Source organism: Schistocerca gregaria, chromosome X (genome assembly GCF_023897955.1).
Source record: "Schistocerca gregaria isolate iqSchGreg1 chromosome X, iqSchGreg1.2, whole genome shotgun sequence".
NCBI lineage: Eukaryota > Metazoa > Arthropoda > Insecta > Orthoptera > Acrididae > Schistocerca > Schistocerca gregaria.
The window spans coordinates 54,927,805-54,948,413 of NC_064931.1; the positions used below are offsets into that span (position 1 = coordinate 54,927,805).

The following is a 20,609-nucleotide window of genomic DNA, read 5'->3' on the forward strand; positions in this document are numbered from 1 at the left end:
AGACAAGGGACGACACAATACAAGAAAGACAGACAAAGACCAGACAAACGGAACTAAAATCACACCGAGTGTGAAGGTGGTTGGTCGACCATGAAAATAAGGAAAAGCCAACCACCAAATGACATTAAAACCCACAGTTTAAAACCACAGGCCAAAGGCCCAAGTCAATACAGGAAATAAAAGGACAAACACTCAAATCATACGATAAAAAACCCCTGCCCGAATAAAACTCAACACGAGGTCCGCCATAGCAACGTCATCACATAAAAGGGCAGGGAGGGTAGCAGGCAGCGCAAACGTCTGCTTGAGTCCTGTTAAAAGCGGGCAGTCCACCAAAATGTGGACCACCGTCAGAGCTGCCCCGCAGCGACATAGCGGTGGGTCCTCCCGGCGCAACAAATGGCCGTGCGTCAGCCACGTGTGGCCAACGCACAGCCGGCAGAGGGCGACAGAGTCCTTCCGAGAGGCCCGCATGGAGGAGCGCCACACACCGGTCGTCTCCTTCACCGCCCGAAGTTTGTTGGGCGTGGGCAGGGTGCGCCACTCGTCACCCCAGGCACCAAGCACTTTCTGGCGCAAAAGCGACACGAGATCACACTCCATAAGGCCGAGTTCCAGAGCCGGTGAACTCATTGCCTGTTTAGCCAGCGTGTCAACCCGCTCATTGCCCGGGATGCCGACATGACCTGGGGTCCAAAGACCACGGAGCGGCCGCAACGGGCAAGAGCATGGAGCGACTCGTGGATGGCCATCACCAGACGGGAACGAGGAAAGCACTGGTCAAGAGCTCGTAAACCACTCAGGGAGTCACTACAGATGACAAAGGACTCACCTGAGCGGGAGCGGATATACTCTAGGGCGTGATAGATGGCAACCAACTCGGCAGTGTATACACTGTTCCCGGGTGCCAGCGACCGTTGCTCACAATGATCCTCTAGAGTAAGAGCGTAACCAGTGCGACCAGAGACCATCGAACCGTCGGTATAGGCCACGGCAGATCCGGGAAACTCGGCAAGGAGAGAAAGAAAGCTGCGGCGGAGGGCCGAAGGAGGGACCGAGTCTTTCGGACCCTGTGCCAAATCCAGCCGAATGCATGGTCGGCGCACACACCAAGGGGGCAGATGGAGATTGGCCCGGAAAACAGGCGGGAGAGGAAAAAACTCAATCCAACACAGTAGAGCCCGGATGCGAGCCGCGATCGTACACCCTGACCGGGGCCGCCTGTCTGGAAGATGGACGATCGAGTGCGGGAACAGGAGACGGTAGTTGGGATGCCCTGGCAAGCTACAAACGTGGGCAGCATAAGCGGCCAGAAGTCGGTCGCGCCGGATCCGCAATGGAGGAACACCAGCCTCCACAAGTAAGCTGTCAACAGGGCTTGTCCGAAATGCTCCTGTGGCGAGTCGGATCCCGCAGTGATGGATGGGATCCAGCAATTGCAACGCTGATGGCGATGCCGAACCATAAGCCACATACCCACATCAAGGCGGGACTGGATCAGCGCTTGATACAGCCGGAGAAGGGTGGACCGATCGGCACCCCATCCGGTGTGGCTAAGGCAACGGAGAGCGTTTAAATGCCGCCAGCATGTTTGTTTAAGCTGCCTAATATGAGGCAGCCAAGTCAACCGGGCATCAAATACCAGTCCCAAGAACCGATGCGTCTCTACCACAGCAAGAGGTTCACCGTCAAGGTAAAGGCGTGGCTCAGGGTGAACCGTGCGACGCCGGCAGAAATGCATAACGCAGGTCTTAGCGGCCGAAAACTGGAAGCCGTGCGCTACAGCCCATGACTGCGCCTTGCGGATAGCGCCCTGCAGCTGGCGCTCAGCAACTGCAATGCCAGCGGAGCTGTAGTAGAGGCAGAAGTCGTCTGCATACAACGAAGCTGCGACGGACGATCCCACCGCCTCAGCGAGCCCATTGATCGCAATTAAAAACAGGGAGACACTGAGGACAGACCCCTGTGGGACCCTGTTCTCCTGGACCCGGAAGGAACTATGGGACACAGCAACTTGCACGCGGAAGGAACGAGACGACAGAAAATTCTGAATAAAAATCGGGAGCGGGCCCCTAAGACCCCACCCATGAAGTGTGGCCAGGATGTGATATCGCCAAGTCGTATCGTACGCCTTCCGCATGTCGAAGAAGACGGCAACCAGATGTTGGCGGCGTGCAAAGGCTGTACGGACGGCAGACTCTAGGGAGACCAGATTATCGACGGCAGAGCGGCCTTTACGGAACCCACCCTGAGACGAAGCCAGAAGGCCTCGAGACTCGAGGAGCCAACTCAACCTCCGGCTCACTATACGTTCTAGCAACTTGCAAAGAACGTTGGTGAGGCTTATGGGGCGGTAGCTGTCCACCTCCAGCGGGTTCTTGCCAGGTTTCAACACGGGGAGGACGATGCTTTCTCGCCATTGAGATGGGAACACACCCTCATCCCAGATGCGGTTGAAAACATCTAGGAGGCGTCGCTGGCAATTCACAGAGAGGTGTTTCAGCATCTGGCTGTGGATGCGGTCTGGCCTAGGAGCCGTATCAGGGCAAGCAGAGAGGGCACTCTGGAATTCCCAGTCGCTGAAAGGAGCATTGTAAGACTCCGCGTGGCGCGTGTGAAAGGAAAGCCTCCAACTTTCCAACCGCTCTTTCCGGGAGCGGAAGACCAGTGGGTAATTCGTAGATGCGGAACACTGAGCAAAATGCGCTGCTAACCGGTCCGCAATCGTGTCGGAGTCAGTACACACCACTCCTTTCAGCGAAAGCCCAGGGACAGAGACAGGCGGCCGATAGCCATGGAGTCGCCTAATCTTAGCCCAAACCTGCGATGCTGAGGTACGGACGCCAATGGTGGAAACATACCGTTCCCAGCACTCCTGCTTCCGTTGGCGAATAAGGCGTCGGGCACGGGCACGGAGCTGTTTAAAAACGATGAGGTTCTCCAAGGACGGGTGCCGCTTATGGCGTTGAAGAGCCCGCCGGCGATCTCTAATCGCCTCTGCGATCTCGGGCGCCCACCAAGGCACAGTCCTCCGCCGAGGGGACCCGGATGAACAGGGAATCGCAGATGCCGCCGCAGAAACGATGCCGGTGGTGACCGACTGAACCACCGCATCAATGGTGTCAGAGGAAGGAGGTGCGATAGTGGCGAGAGAGGAGAACAAGCCCCAATCAGCCTTATTCAGAGGCCATCTGGAGGGGCGTTCAGAAGAGTGACGCTGTGGTAGCGACAGAAAGATGGGGAAATGGTCACTACCACATAAGTCGTCATGGACACTCCAGTGGATGGATGGTGAAAGTCCAGGGCTGCAGATAGAAAGGTCGATGGCCGAAAATGTGCCATGGACGACGCTGAAATGTGTCGGCTCTCCCGTGTTTAAGAGGCAGAGGTCAAGCTGCGAGAGAAGAGTCTCGACATCTCTACACCGGTCAGTAATCGCGGCGCTACCCCACAGGGGGTTATGGGCGTTAAAGTCGCCCAGTAACACAAGAGGAGGAGGCAGTTGTGCTATCAATGCAGCCAACACATGACGCGAGACATCACCATCTGGTGGAAGATATAAACTGCAGACAGTAATAGGCTGAGGCGTCCACATCCTTACAGCGACAGCCTCTAAAGGTGTATGAAGAGGTACACATTCGCTGTATACAGAGTTAAGGATGTAGACGCAGACTCCACCAGATACCCTCTCATAAGCTGCCCGGTTCTTGTAATAACCCCGATACCCACGTAGGGCAGGGGTACGCATTGCCGGAAACCAAGTTTCCTGTAGGGCAATGCAGAGGAAAGGGTGACTGCTGATGAGTTGGCGAAGCTCAGCAAGGTGGTGGAAAAAAGCGCTGCAGTTCCACTGGAGTATCGCTTTGTCCATGTCCGAAAAAGGCGTGAAGGGGCTGAGGAGGCAGATCACGCCACTGGGTCACCTGCTGCCACCGATGGAGGACCAGTACAATCTGCTTCCATGGTGTCTGAGGGTCCGGCAAGATCCAGATCCTCAGCGGACGCCCGGATCTCCACCTTATCCTCGGACGCAGAGCCTGTAGGGAGCAGTGGGGTGGATGCCACCGCGTGGTCCTTGGCCTTAGAGGTCTTCTTCTTCATCTTGTCTCTCTGGTCCTTGGGTTTCATTGGCTGGGAGGACTCCAGCGAGTCAGTCTCCGGGACGGAGGAGGAGCGGGAAGCCCTGCGACCAGCCGCTGGTCTGCTTTTCTTCCATTGGCTGACGTCACCCTTCCCAGAGGCGGAAACCTGGGAAGGAAGGGACCCAAGGGACCCTTTCCGTGCTATTCGAGCCGGGGAAGTTTGAGGCTTCCCGAGCTTAGAAGTGGGGACTGATGTCACCGATGGTTGGGGGGTTGCTGCTCCTGAGGCAGGTAGTGCAGGAGCAGCAGGGAGTGAAGTGCCCCCCACCATCAAGGGGGCAGGTGTAGCATTCCGGCTCTGAGAGGTGGCAGTCTGAGGGAGAGCTAATGGGGCCATAACAGTAGTAGCCGTGGCGTAAGAGGCAGTCATTCGAACAGGATGGAGGCGTTCGAACTTCTGCCTGGCCTCAGTGTATGTCAGGCGGTCCAGGGTCTTATACTCCATGATCTTGCGCTCTTTCTGGAAGATCCTGCAGTCCGGCGAGCAAGGCGAGTGGTGCTCTCCGCAGTTTACACAGATGGGAGGCGGAGCACATGGAGTATCGGGATGTGATGGGCGTCCACAATCTCGACATGTGAGGCCGGAAGTACAGCGGGAAAACATATGCCCGAACTTCCAGCACTTAAAGCACTGCATCGGGGGAGGGATATATGGCTTGACGTCACAACGATAGACCATCACCTTGACCTTCTCAGGTAAATTATCACCCTCGAAGGCCAAGATGAAGGCACCGGTGGCAACCTGCTTATCCCTTGGACCACTATGTACGCGCCGGATGAAGTGAACACCTCGCCGCTCTACATTGGCGCGAAGCTCGTCATCGGACTGTAATAGAAGGTCCCGATGGAATATTATGCCCAGGACCATATTAAGACTCTTATGGGGCGTGATTGTAACCGGAACATCCCCCAGCTTGTTACAATCGAGTAACCGGAGGGACTGGGCGGAGGACGCCGATTTGATCAAAACCGAGCCCGAGCGCATTTTGGACAAGTCCTCCACCTCCCCGAACTTGTCCTCTAAGTGCTCGACGAAGAACTGAGGCTTCATGGATGTAAAGGATTCACCATCAGCTCTCGTACACACCAGGTAGCGGGGCGAGTATGGTGCGCTGGCATCCTTAGTCTTTCGTTCCTCCCATGGTGTAGCCAGGGAGGGGAACTATTTGGGGTCATATGTAGTTGCGTTGTATTGACCCCTGAAACGCTTAGAGACTGTTGGCGGCTGGCCGCCAGCAAGAGATGATGTACCACGCTTCATTGCGGGTCATCTGCCCTGATGCCACCTACTCCGACCAAGGGCCCTCCCCACGGGCGCCACGGCCTCAGCAACGACCACCTGGCAGGATGGCCATTGCCGGGAGTCCCAATGCCCCAAGGAGATAGGCATCTACTCCTTGGCATACGTGGGGAGTTAGCGGCGCTGGCATCAGCAGAGCGATCCCTGTGTAGTCAGGGGGCTACAACCAACAGGGTACATGGCGGCCCCACCACAACGGACTGGCTACCGTGCTGGATTTCAGGTGATGTAGTCCAATATCGTCATTGGCGCATAAAGCGACACAGCATAGCAGATTGCAATAAACTGCACCCAAGAACAAATCCACGCCCAAGAGATGGTAGGTGAGCGGGACTGGTAAGCGATGACGACAAACCTGGCTAGAGATGGTAATGCATGATGGACACATCGCTCCTTGTAAGGCGCCCTTCCCCAATCGGCGCTGCTCTTCGGAAAATTTAGAAGGATGGAGGTCAAATTCGTTAGGGGACCATCTCACAAGGCCAAAACGTTTGAGACTTCTTTTAGTCGCCTCTTACGACAGGCAGGAATACCGTGGGCCTATTCTTACCCCCGAACCCACAGGGGGGAGATTAGGCAGGTACTGCACCTGTGTCTTCCACAGGAATATCAGCCCTTTGGCAAGGGGTTGGGATTGGGATTATCACACAGATGGACTAGTATGTTGTGGAGGTTGTGTGAGTGGTGGTGGAACCCCATTTTAGGAGGGGTGGGTATGATCTTCCGTAGGATGTCTCTCATTTCAGAGCACGATGACAGATAATCGAAGCCCTGATGAAGGATTGTAGATCGGTGGTGGTTAGAGGATGGAGGCTGTGTGGGGATATTGCACAGAAAATCTGTTTGTGAACTACATCAGGGGGATAATGCCTGCTGGTGAACACTTTTGAGAGACCTTTAGCATATTGAGAAAAGGAGTTGTTCTCACTGTGGATATGCTATCCCCAGGTGGCCAGGCTATATGTGCAAGATTTTTTCATGTAGAGTGGATGGCAGCTGTTGAAATGCAGGTACTGTTGGTGGTTGTTGGTTTTTGAGGAGGATCCAGTGAAGCAGATGGTAGGGAAGGTGCTGAGGTTGTGAAAGAATGAGGGTAGGACGTCTTGGCTCCAAGTCCTGATCATGAAGATATCACCAATGAACCTGAGGGTTTTGGGAAGCTAGAGAGGTTTCCTCTAGATGGCCCATAAACAGGCTGGCATAGAAGGGTGTCATGCAGGTACCTATAGCTGTGCTGAAGATTTGTTTGTGTACCTTACCTTCAAAGGAGAGGTAGTTGTGTGCTGGAATTAAGTTAGTGACATGTATGAGGAATGAGGTAGTCGTGTACGAGACTGAAGGACATTAGGAGAGAGAGTGTTCAATACTGCAAGACCTTGAGCATAAGGGATATTTGTGTATAGGGAAGGGGGGCTTCAACATCCCTCAGCCCTTGGACTTGCCGCTGTGAACAGTACCTCTCCTAATGTCCTTCAGACTACAAATCTACTCTCTCTTTTTTCATATTCATTACCAGCTTTACTGTAATGCACAACTACTTCTATTGCTTTAAAGGGAAGGTATACAAACAAATCCATGACACAGCCATTGGAAACCGCGTAGCACCCTCCTATGCCAACATGTTTATAGGCCATCAAGAGGAAAGTTTCCTAGCCTTCCCGAAGCCCAAACCCCTGATCTAATTCAGATTCATTGCTGATATCTTTGTGATCTGGATTCAGGGCCAAGGCACGTTATCCTCATTCCATGCCCTCTGTTGTGTATCACCTCCTTCCAATTCATGCCCCTTCTCCCTCATTAAGTGCTGCTCTCTGCCAACACACCTACCGATCTTCTCCCCTTCTGTGCTCCTCTCCTTTCCTGCTTCTCCGCCCCCACCCACCGCCCTTATTTCTCTCTCCCCCTCACCCCACCCACCCATACACTGCTATCCCTCCCCCATTCCCACCCCATTCCACATTGATGCATCCATCCAAAGCAGTTGCACTCTGGCCAGAGCAGCCAGACATAGCGATCGTGTGTGTGGTGTGTATTATCTGAACAAAACTTTGATCAAAAGCCCAATGTGTGACAGTCTTTTCATTGCGCCTGTCTGCAACTAACTGTCATCTTCATACAGTGAGTAGCAATCTATCTTTTTCATAACATTGTTGATTTTCTAACTTGCAATTTCCATTGTTTGATAAAGACAAAATACAGAATTGTGGGCTAAATATAAATCATTTTACTAACTTTAACACAGGACATCTGCCCTGAGCAATAGCTAAATTTAGTAACTGCTAGAAAAGCATGCCAGATTCTACTTAGTGTGAGAAATACTTTAAATGTATTAGAATTAAAAAGATCTCCAAAAACTATAGCGTGCTGCATTGCACTGAGCAGCTATATGGAAACAAACAGCACAGTTACACTACCACTGCCATCCCTTATTGGTTACCTTTATTAATTGTGATTGTGTGTTTTGTCACTGCTTTGCACATATGGGTATGAATAATTCAACTGTGCTGCCAACTGTGTTAGTTGTCACTTCTATTTCATAGAACTCATAGTTTAAAAAGCACTGCTTGAATATGGCAGTTCAATCAGTATGGGATTAAATTTATGTACAAATTTCTTCCCTTGTGCAGTGTTGCCTGCCACTTACTTGCTTAGCTCTAACTGCAACCAACCCAATAGCTATTTATTATCAACTGTAGGTGTATTGGGGAATTAGGATTAATGATTAAGTGTGTCACTGGTCTGTAGAAATATTTTACTACAACTCAAGTTTTGATAGAGCCTCCCCATAGGCCCAATTCAGCACAGTTCTGCATAATAGTTTTGCAATTGTCTGTTGCAATTATGTGGACTACACACATGCCATAGTGGTCAAGCTATTTTTAGAAATACAAATCTGGTTAAACTTAATCAGAAGAGTCATTCCATAACAACCCGACCTTTTTGTGGCGTTAAAGAATTTTTATTTTTTAAGTATCACAGTAAATTATTCATGATCATTAATTCTGAATATACCACAGCCGCAATGATCTGTCATAGAATGCAACAGATGTCTAAAAGAAATACTGTTGATATTGCCCAAAAATCAAAAAATTCCATGATGCAATTTTTTTAAATGTTGCAGGGACTGATGGTATATGACACCAAGAAAGTAATTACTATTATACACTAAGTGCATCCAACTATTCTGTCCTACCTCAATACGACAAGCTCACGGGAAATGGAATGACATATGCACAGATAACTAATCTGGAAGTGTGCAGTGGCTGTAATGATTTGAAATCATGAATAAATTGCTGAATGTTTTATCGACAAAGGTGAAGACAAAAGCTTTGGTTCAGTCTACTTCTCATTATTCTTACAGATCCTACGTTGTCCATTGTCAATATCTGAACACATCATGTTCTCAAAGCAATCTTTCCTACATCTTTATATTCTTTTGTGAGTGCTACATCACGCCTACAAATCTCATTCTCACCCTTAGATATTGCTCCTTCATCTTAAATAAAGTCTTGTAATCTGCAATTTGATTGCAATTTTGAACATTGACTTCCGCACTTCTCAGTAATAACTTTGTATTCTTGAGTAGGTGACATATTACTAACAAAATATACACCATAGAAATTTTGAGTCGCAGACAAGCACAACAAAAAGATTTTCACACTTAAAGGTTTTGGCCAATGGCCTTTGTCAACAATAGAGAGGAGTCAAGCTTCCATCATTTGGCTGTGTAAGTAATCTCATATAAAATAAACTTTGAAAGCACAAAAGAGTCAAAATATAGAAACAAATAACATCATTTGTACATGAAATCATCGTGGTACTTTGAAAGTGACATCATCAGATTCCCTGTTCGGCTTGTCTATGTTACCCCACATCATCCAAAGCAATAGCATCAGTTGCCTCTCCATGCACCATTAGTTCGTAAACAGACTACACCAGTTACCTGTGTGAAACTGTTCACATTTATCAAAGTAATACCAACATTGAGAACGTCTGAAAATCTATTGAAATAGGCGTGAACCTTTCACCAGTTTGTACACTGGCAAACTTAAGACAAAGGATTGCTATTCCCAGCTTCTCAAGCACGTCAATTTTCTTTCCTTTCATACCCATATGCATCACCTCTTATGCTGCCTCACAGGTGGTGACTAGTTTCACATATATGTTTGGCAAATACTGATCTGCTGTAGTTGGCTAGTCTAAAATCATCTACATGCTCCCTGTGTCTTCCCTTGTTGAGAATTTCTTACCTATTTGTCTTAACCATATGGGCAAGAAGAAACAGAAAGGGAAAATAGCAATGGGTAAGGAGAGTGTCACTTTACCATATTTTTCACAGAAACTAGCAAAATTTTTCAGTGTTAAAAATCAATAAAACCAGGCACGATTGTGATAGAGACTCTCTTTATTGATTTCCAACATTTCATACCGATTGCTGTGTTCCAGACCAGAATGCTTTCTAAAAGTTTAAACATTTTTCAGCCCTACGATGTCCAGCAAAAGAATTAATGAGACACAGCTTAAAACATGAAGTTGCCAATAGCATAAGTAAATCTGAACAGGTAGGCATTTATAAAATATACTGTTCATCATATAATGTAAAATATATACGACAAAAAGGCAGGCAATTTTCGATAAGATATAGGGATCACTCAGACGCGTTTAGATTGGGCAACCATGGCATATCAATAGTTGTGAACATATACATGAAACTAATCCCACCCTGAAAGGCATAGAAGAGGACTTCAAGATGATAGACGTGGATAAAAAAAAAAAGGAGAAAAAAAAAGAAAAAAACTTGACTTACCTGAGGAGATTGAAACATTAATTCACCTGGTTATGTTTGATAATGTACAAACTGGTGAGAATGGTAATTCCTTCTTCAATGGGTTTTTAGATCGTTTTATGGATGGTTTTAGTAAAATAAATGTGAATGGTTTTGCACAGATAACCTATACTGTGGTTCTCTCCATTCCCATGTATCATACTTAGAATGTTATGGAATGGCTAATGGCTCAGCACACACTGTCATTTCCATACATATATTTACTAGTAGTGCATGGAGAGGCTGCTGAAATAACTGGTTTTTAGCCCATTATGGAAACAACACTTTGGAGGATGTGTCGTAACACAGATAAGGGGAACGGGGAATCTCGTGCTGCCATTTTTGAAGTAAGACAAGAACGTCATGTCCAAATAATTTTTTTTTGTGTTTATACTTTGACCTTGACTGCTTTTGACATGCATTTCATATAGGATTAACTTAAGACATACAGGTGATAGCAGGTTGACTCCCAAAACATGTTGCTGTGGATTGTTTTCCTAAAATGAGTGGTTGTATGCTAAAACATTTGTAACAGTTACCTTAACAAATGCTACCTCTGTTCCTTAAGATGAACAATTTTAGAACAACTGTTTAGACACACTACAACAGATCCTCAGTACTAACATAGTCTCATTCTGAACAGAATGATTTTATAATCAGTATGATGATATTTTTTTCTATTTTTTTAGGCAGGGGAGGAGGGGAAATGGCATGCACTACAAACTTGAATAGACAGGAAGCTATTTTCACCACCACCACCACCACCACCACCACCACCACCACCACCACCACCACCACCACCACCACATTTCACATTAATCATTTCTTGCAAACAGAAACTCATAACCACACAGAAGGGCTTCTGTGAGGCCAGACTCTTAGGTAAATTTCAGAGAGACCACTGCAGATATCTCAGCTGTAAATACAATGAAGTGTCAAAGAAACTGGTATAGGCAGGCGTATTCAAATACAGAGATATGTAAACAGGCAGAATACAGCACTGCAGTCGGCAATCCCTATACAGGACAAAAAATGTTTGTTGCCGTTGTTAGATCGGTTGCTGGCGCTACAATGGCCGGTTATCAAGCTACAATGGCAGGTTATCAAGGTTTAAGTGAGTTTGAACATGGTGTTACAGTCAGCACATGAGTGATGGGATACAGCATCTCCAAGGTAGCGAATAAGTGGGGATTTTCCCATATGACCATTTCACAAGTGTACCGTGAATATCAGGAATCTGGTAAAACATCAAGTCTCCGACATCGCTGCGGCCGGAAAAAGATCCTGCAAGAACAGGACCAATGACACCTGAAGAGAATTGTTCAACATGGCAGAAGTGCAACCCTTCCAAAAATTGCTGCATATTTCAATGCTGGGCCACCGACAAGTGTTTGCGTGCAAACCATTCAATGAAACATCACCAATATGAGCTTTCAGAGCCGAAAGCCCACTTGTGTACCCTTGATGACTGCATGACACAAAACTTTACATCTCGCCTGGGGCTGTCAACACCGACATTGGACTGTTGATGACTGGAAACAGGTTGCGTGGTTGTACGAGCGTCGTTTCAAATTGTAACAGTGTGGTGCGTGTGCAATTGGAGTGATATGGGACCCCTGATACATCTAAATATGACTGACAGGTGACACATACTTAAGCATCCTATCTGATCATCTGAATCCATTCATGTCCATTGTGTATTCGATGGACTTGGGCTATTCCAGCAGAACACTGTGACACCCCCCACATATCCAGAATGGCTCCAGGAACACTCTTCTGCTACTTCCACTGGCCACCAAACTCCCCAGACATGAACATTATTGAGCATATCTGGGATGCCTTGTATTGTGCTGTTCAGAAGAGATCTCCACTCCCTCGTACTCTTACTGATTTTTGGACAGCACGGCAGCAGGATTCTTAGTGTCAATTCCCTCCAGCACTACTTCAGACATGCGCCGAGTCCAAGCCATGCAGTATTGTGGCACTTCTGTGTGTTCACAGGGCCCTACACAATATTAGGCAGGTTTACCAGTTTCTTTGGCTCTTCAGTGTATTTTCATTGGTATATCCAATTCCCATACTGTGAACAAATGTAAATGGACAAAAAGATATCTTTAACCAGTATTCTGGCAAGACGTGTGACAGAATGCTTAAAACATTTTGCACATAAAGTAATGTTGGCACTTGTCTCTAGATGTTTTTGAAAATTTATGGGACACTGTCTTTAATGACAATGCCCCTTATGTTGTGTAGGACCACCCACACTTCCTATTAGCATAACGTATCAACGAGAAAACTGTGGTATATGACCACGTGTAATCACCCAGAGATATTTCTTTCTGTCAAGCAGTGTTTTGCCGCAAGTGACTGCCGAGACTGATAAGATTTGGTACTTTTCAGTAAACCATGAATTAACTCCATCTACTGGGGAAATAACCAGCTTCCACAATACATTCAGCAATAAATATCACATATTGGTAGCTGAACTGTTATCATAAACATCTAATGTGTCCACATAAAAGTATGTTTTTCTGGTAGGGCAATAAATACTGTTGAATAGGGTTGGAGACTCAATAACTTTAGTTTCTGTTAAGTAAGTACTACTCAAATTACACTAATATACATCCAAATACTGCTGATCTACAAATAACTACCTAACAAGCCAAAAACACTGTTTTATAATGCAATATATTAAAAGCTGGATTGTAAGGAAAGCAATTTGAAGAATAAAGATACAGGTACCCAAGCACTTTAAGAGTCCACACCACTTGTTATGTGAAGAAGGCACGCAAATAGCATTCAGTTTATATGGGAAATAATGGGATGTCATCACACATTGGCAGTTACATAAGAACGCCATGGTCAATAAATAAAATTTTACCTTCAATGTGGACTGGCAGACTTAAGCTAGAAGCTGGCCTAGAGTATTGCTGTAATGGTGATAAAGATAATGGATTATTTAGGATAGGATGAAGGGTCTAATAACTGTGGTCACACCAACTGGTTAATGACCATCACAATAGCCACAACAGCGAAGGCCATGGAAACAAATAAGTGAACAGGCACCTGCAAATGGCAACAGAAATGAGAGAAATACTGAAATAAAAATAAAACATTAACAAGAAAATAATTAACAAAAGAGAACACTTACATATACACAAATACAAAAGAAAGTGCAAGCAAATAAAGCTGTACTAAAGCACGCAAAAATATTAAGAGGCAAGTTGGAAAGCAGAAACGGGAAATAAAAGAACAGAAAAGAAAAGTTATGCATACAAAAGATATACTCCTTACACAGCTACCCATTAGTCACTTCAACTCCAGTTTCTGCTTTTGCCAACAATCATATAACAGGACTTAGCTTAGAAACAGTAATAATTTCTTGAAACACCAGAAAGTATCACTATTTGTCCAACACTCTCCTCCTTCCTGTAGTAACATTACTTCCAAGAACTGTCCTATGCAATTCATGATGATAAATTCATGTCTCTTGTAGCTCATATCTCTTAAGCACTTCAGAGCTTTCCAGGTAACAATCATAACTCTTTCTGTGCAAAAGTGGTTTAACATTCTGATTTTACATTTTCACACGTTAAAGTACGGAAGCTTTTCACACTTCGATTAATTTTTTTTTTTTGCATACATTTCACGGTTTGCAACCAATATATTTTTTTAGTGAATACACCTTTTAACAGGACAGTAACATCAGAATGATATATCCATTTCATTGTTTATGACACACACAAATCTTATGTGTGACTAAAATTAATAGATACTTTGTAATAGTTCTCTATGCAACAACTGTTTTCCACAATTTTATTTTGGCAACCATTCAATGTCATTATTGCAATCATTTAATACAAATATGGAAAATTATGACATTACAGTTCATTTTCATTTATATTGAAAAATACCAAATGCGAATTTTCCATATATACTGCCATTACATAAAAACAGTTGATGAAAATGTAAATTAGTGGCTGGAGACTTTCTTACTATTTCATTTGTATCCGTTATTAACTGTATCAACAGTATCACCATCTTCTCAACTGTTTTCATTTCTTTCATACTTATCCTGGATTGTGTGTTAGTCATTAATTTGACTAAATAAAGAACAAATCATAAGTTTGTCAGGAGCTAGGTATCCTCTGTGGGACAGCTATGTTCTGATACTATCAGGTTAGATACAAATACTTTCCACTGTGGAACACACACCCCAGAAACTGCTCTGTGTAGCAGAAAATTCAGAGTATGTCTATACAGTGAAGTAAAACTCCTTACTGTCTTCTTGAATGACTAGACAATGATCAGCTATTGCTGATACTACTGTAAGCATACCAGACAAATTTATGTTGATTACCTTCCCTACATGTACTTTGGTTATATCAGTATCTGTTGATCTCACATCGATTCCCATTGCCTGATGAGCATTCTACTTCATTTCTTTCAGTTTTGCACCACTTTCTGTTTCATCCATCTCTATCAGATGATTCCTCTTCAGTTTGAGCAGTAGCTTCTTTTTTTGAAGTTCAAGCACTTTGTGTATTTCTTGAGCCATTGTCAGTTGAAGCCAATGACTATGTCCAGCTTCTAGTGAAAGTTTTCCTTTTAGAATATATATATATATACACCCCCTCCTTTCCCCACTCAATCAAAAAACGTGAGAAAGCAACTGCATTGTTAACTTATGCCTCACTGCACATTCCCCCATCTTTCTCCCATGGAAGAAACATGACAATCTAGCATTTAACACTGCTCATCTGCTAACTTTATTTTCTGGTTTAAGAGGGGATGAGGGAGTGGTTCCCTCTTTTTTTTAATTTATTTTTTATGTCAAACTTCGTATTTACTGATGCTCATAAGATATAAATTATTCCTTACTCTTTCTCCTCCCCCTCCTACGACTACCACCAGTACAACCTACCACCTACAACAACAACAACAACAACAACAACAACTGCTGCTGCTCCTCCTCTCTTATCACCATGGTAAGTGTGGTTGGGTACCAAGAATCCTAGATGATATATTCAAAATATACTGGGTTTGAATTTCTTATTGCTATTCATTATTTGTTAGTCATTTCTTTGCTGCAACACAAAAATTAATATCTCCTCATATTATTGAATAGTATAATTCTTCCTCTGTTCATTTAATTTTCTTACTTTTCTTCTCCATCTGATATACTGTATGTTCAAAACACAAAAAAATATGGCAATTTTTACATAGTTCTTCAACTACATCACACTACTGATGTCATTGTGAGGGGGCTAAAATATTATTGTAACTGAAAATATTACATGTAATTAGGGACCAGCACCTGACATTCGTTGTTTGTAAAATGCTGCACAAATTTAAAAGCTTGTCATGCTACATGTGTGAAGACAAAGCCTTAGGGTTTTGAAATGGACAGTTAAAAAGAGCGATGATTGGGAAACGTTTTGACTGGAATGTTTGCTTTTGCAAAAACTTCAACAGTTTATTTTCTGAAACTGCCTCTGTTTTCTTCTTTTGCCTGTATTGAAGCTTTCAACAAATGATCATTTTGTTGAGAAGCAGCATTATTTTCCTGTCGATAAACTGAAAGCACCTCTGATCTAAAGTGTTTCTTGATAATATTATATTTTTCCCAGCCCAATTTTATTCTTACATAATCTGCAGCATATTAATTCTAATCTTGTGTGGGCACTCTCAAAGCTAAGCTACCCATACTTGACGACACTATATATAGAGCTGACAAAGAGCTTAGAATAGCAGTAGAACTGAAAATAACTATTCACACATTACAAGAAGAAATTCGGCGTGGTCAAAATATGCTAACAGGTTCTGTTTTCCACTTGCTATAGTGCAGTGACAGAAACTATATACTGTCACATGGCTGCGGGCACATAAAAACTAAAATTTTGACCACCAAACAGATGACGAATGGTGTGGGGAAACAATCCTCACCTCCCTCTGCCATGGCAGCAGCTTAAACTCGTGTCCTGCATAAGCAGAACTGACGTGGTGACAAGGATTGCCGATTCCTTCTGGTGTTGTGAGGGTCATAATTGAAATCTAAGATCAACCAGCCTTAGTCTTTTCACTCACTTCAACATAAGGAAAGAAAACCGCATATACGAATGGATACTGCACAACTGCTTGCTGAGGTGGGCAGTGTGTTGTAAATGAGCTAGTTCAGGTCTGACATCTAGCAGTATTTGATGCAACCACAATTCAGTACAACCCCCACCTAAAACTGCCATGTTAAAAGCTTCTGCACTACATCAACTTTTAAATTTAAGCTAGCAGACAAACATATGCCTTTCTCTGTTCTACGATGCTAGATCCATGGCTGACTACTACGTTGCACTAGGTGGCATGTAGCTTAGACCATTTTGGCACCAATAAATGGCTTGTCACCAAAGACTAGAGTGCACTGGTATGTTGTTGTATTTGTGTGCATTTTGTTTTGTAAACATATGCTTATGCTCATTATCTTTCCAAGCTGGGCTTTGCCAGATGATTTTATTTTTATTTTTAAGGGTGCTCAACTACTGAGGTCATTAGCGCCCAGTCACAATTGTAAGAGCACATAGAATCTAGTAAAACTCAAAAGGGGGGGGGGGGGGGGAGGGGAACACCAGGAAGTTCTTACAAAGATGCAGATAAAATAAGTGAAAGAGTTAGATGTCTTTGGACAAGCCAGTCAAAGTAATAAAACGAAGAACATGAGCAGCTGCTTGAGCGTCATCAGCTAAAATATCCTGTAAAGTAGATGGCAGAGACAGGACAACATGAGATTGGCTAAAACGGGGACACGACAATAAAACATGGCGCACTGTCAATGCATGATCACAAGGGCACTGCGGGGCTGGGTCACCGGAGAGCAGGTAGCAGTGGCTAAACCAGCAATGCCCAATCCGCAACCTGGTCAGAAGGACCTCTTCTCGCCGAGATGGTCGGGAGGAGGTTGTCCAAGCAGTTTGCCAGATGATGTGGATACCAGTAACTGATAACTGTTTACATTCTTGATATTTATATGCAGAAGGTAAAGCTATTTTAAACTCCCTCTGATAAAATAGTTCTCTCTCTCTCTCTCTCTCTCTCTCTCTCTCTCTCTCTCTCTCTCTCTCTCTCTCACACACACACACACACACACACACACACACACACACACACACACACACACACACGTAGAAGTTCAGAGGCAAAGGGAAACATTCCATGTGGGAAAAATATGTCTAGAGGCAGGGATGTGTGTGTGTGTGTGTGTGTGTGTGTGTGTGTGTGTGTGTGTGTGTGTGTGTGTGTGTACGCGAGTGTAAACCTGCCCTTTTTTCCCCCCTAAGGCAAGTCTTTCTGCTCCCGGGATTGGAATGACTCCTTACTCTCTCCCTTAAAACCCACATCCTTTCGTCTTTCCCTCTCCTTCCCTCTTTCCTGAAGAAGCAACTGTAGGTTGCGAAAGCTAGAAATTCTGTGTGTGTGTTTTATTTATTGTGCCTATCTACTGGTGCTTTCCGGCTTGGTAAGTCTTGGAATCTTTGTTTTTAATATGTTTTTCCCATGTGGAAGTATATATATATATATATATATCATCAGGAAAGAGGGAAGGAGAGGGTAAGACGAAAGGATGTGAGACCCAAGGAGCCATTCCAATCCCGGGAGCAGAAAGACCCACCCTAGGGGGAAAGAAGGACACACACACACACACACACACACACACACATTTGTAAAGGTAAAGAGTTTGGGCAGAGATGTCAGTCGAGGCAACCTTGGGCCGCTTGCCAACACCTTTGCCTGGCAAGCCACAGCATCCCTGCCTCTAGACATATTTTTCCCACATGGAATGTTTCCCTTTGCCTCTGAACTTCTACGTGTGTGTGTGTGTGTGTGTGAGAGAGAGAGAGAGAGAGAGAGAGAGAGCGCCTGTCTTTTTTTCCTGCGCGCTCTAGTGTGTACCTGTCAATACCATAAAGTGTAAAAAGCCAGAAAATGTGACAGAGGAGGAAATTAAATACTTCATAGGGTATGAGAGTGACAAATGCACTGGAGTGCCTCTGAAGTCTAACTGCAAGACTCCCCTCACCTCAATGGCCCATAGAAGACTGTAAATAAGTTGTACAATAACTCTTCTAACTCAACCCATGTGCTTTAAGTTTAATGTTTGAGTCAGAGTATGGCGCAAACTGCACAATGGTATCAATCTTGGCCACTGGCAATGGCTTTTGTAAATCAATTGAACTTCCAACACATGTGGAATTTTCATCCTGATTTTCCTACACATGTAAATGCTCTATCATTACAGCCCTTTAAATACATAATATTTTATTCGTCTGTAAAAAGTGCACGATGATGACTTATTTCAGGATTTCACAAAAGACCCACCTACAAGCACTTACACTTCATAGCAAAATACAAGTGGGGGGGAGTGGATTGGGAGGAGCAGATAAAATGAAGTCAATTATGATAGTTCAAATGAAGATGCCTGTGGCCCACTTTTTGAAGTAATCCACTGGTGTGTCTAGTTTTACATACTGTATCACTACAAAATACACTTTCTACACATGTATTAGTATCAAGAGTATTCTGTAGAAAACACATGAAGACTGTTAAGCTCTCCCAGTGAAAATATTTCTGACTTGTAACATACAAGAATCGAACTGACAGCAAATGAATATAAAATTAAAAAACATGTTAATAATGAGTAGAATTCCAGCATTAACAAGATATGTCACACACATCAGTGCCAGTATTACCAAAATGATGAATTAACTTCAACGTTAACTTAAGAACAAGCAAAATTAGGCAAATTACTCACAGCATATGTCTGATTAAGCAAACTACCACTGTCTTGTTTCAGTATTTCAAGTTCTTTTATCAGACGAGTTTGTTCATCATTGCATTTTGCATACCTCTCTTTCACAAGCACAAGTTCTTCCTCAAGACAATTTACCTAGAAAGCAAAAAAGAAACATTTTAATTAAATGTTTTAATATGTTACATTCATGTTACAATACAGTTGATTATGCAAAAAGCCTTCGGGTACATAGTACACTGCAGACTATAGTTATACTAACACTACAAAATGTAAAAAAAAAAAATTATTTAATGCTTAACTTTTAAATGTTTCTTGCCAATATTTCAACTTTTTCCATTATTAAAGACACTTCTGAAGCCATTTATTTTCCTACTAACTTTATGTTCAATCTAAGTATAGTTCCATATCAATGAAAGTAATCAGTTCTTGAAAAGATAATGTAATCTGATGGATAAAAAAAATCTGCTCTCCGTGAGAGAGCAGAATGGGGCGTTCCGTGGAACTCATGGACTTCTAATGTAGTCAGGTGATTGAGTGTCACTTGTGTCATACATCTGTATGCGAGATTTCCACACTCCTAAACATCCTTACGTCCACTGTTTCCTATGTGGTAGTGAAGTGGAAACATGAAGGGACATGTACAGCACAAAAGCATACAGGTCGACCTCGTCTGGTGGCTGACAGAGACTGTTGACAGTTTAAGAGGGTCTGGATAGACGTCTATTACACATTACGACCATCACACAGGAATTCCAAATTGCATCAGGATCAGCTTCAAGTACTGTGACAGTTAGGCGGGAGGTGCAAAAACTTTGATTTCATGGTCAAGCGGCTGCACATAAGCCACACAACACAGTGGTAAATGCCAAGCAACGCCTTGATTGCTGTAAACACTGGATGATTAAACAATGGAAAAATGTTGTGTGTGGTGACGAATCACAGTACACAATGTGGCAATCAGATGACAGGGTGTGGGTATGGTAAGTGCCCAGTGAATGTCATCTGCCAGCGGGTGTAGTGCCAATAGTAAAATTCGGAGGCGGTGGTGGGTTATGGTGTGGTTGTGTTTTTCATGGAGAGGCCTTGCACACCTTGTTGTTTTCCACTGCACTATCACAGCACAGGCCTACATTGATGTTTTAAGCAACTTCTCAATTCCCGCTGTTAAAGAGCAATTTGGGGATGGCGACTGCGTCTTTCAACATGATGAAGCACCTGTTGATAATGCACAGCCTGTGGCGGAGTGGTTACGAGACAATAACATCCTTGTAATGGACTGGCCTGCACAGAGTCCTGACCCAAATCCTATAGGAACACTTTTGGGATGTTTTAGAATTCAGATTTCGTGCCAGGCCTCACCAACCGACATCAATACCTCTCCTTGGTGCAGCATTCCATAAAGAATGGGCTGCCATTCACCAGGAAACCTTCCAGCACCTGATTGTACATATTCCTCCGAGAGTGGAAGCTGTCACTGAGGCTAGAGGTGGCCCAGCACCATATTGAATTCCAGCATTACTGATGGAGGGCACCACAAACTTT

The 20,609-nt window shown here is 44.3% G+C and overlaps 1 protein-coding gene across 9 annotated transcripts in view; it reads right to left on the bottom strand.

The window, feature by feature from the left end:
- The window catches only part of LOC126298880 (sarcolemmal membrane-associated protein), a 323,320-nt gene that overhangs the window by 38,385 nt on the left and 264,326 nt on the right, over positions 1–20,609 (bottom strand). For 6 of the 9 annotated variants that reach the window (XM_049990412.1, XM_049990407.1, XM_049990408.1 and 3 more), the window contains one exon: positions 19,068–19,202. In XM_049990412.1, coding sequence (XP_049846369.1) covers positions 19,068–19,202 — 135 coding nt within the window. Of the gene's footprint in view, positions 1–13,153; positions 13,334–19,067; positions 19,203–20,609 lie in introns of those variants that run through there. The other 3 variants (XM_049990414.1, XM_049990410.1, XM_049990413.1) reach the window with 1 other exon arrangement.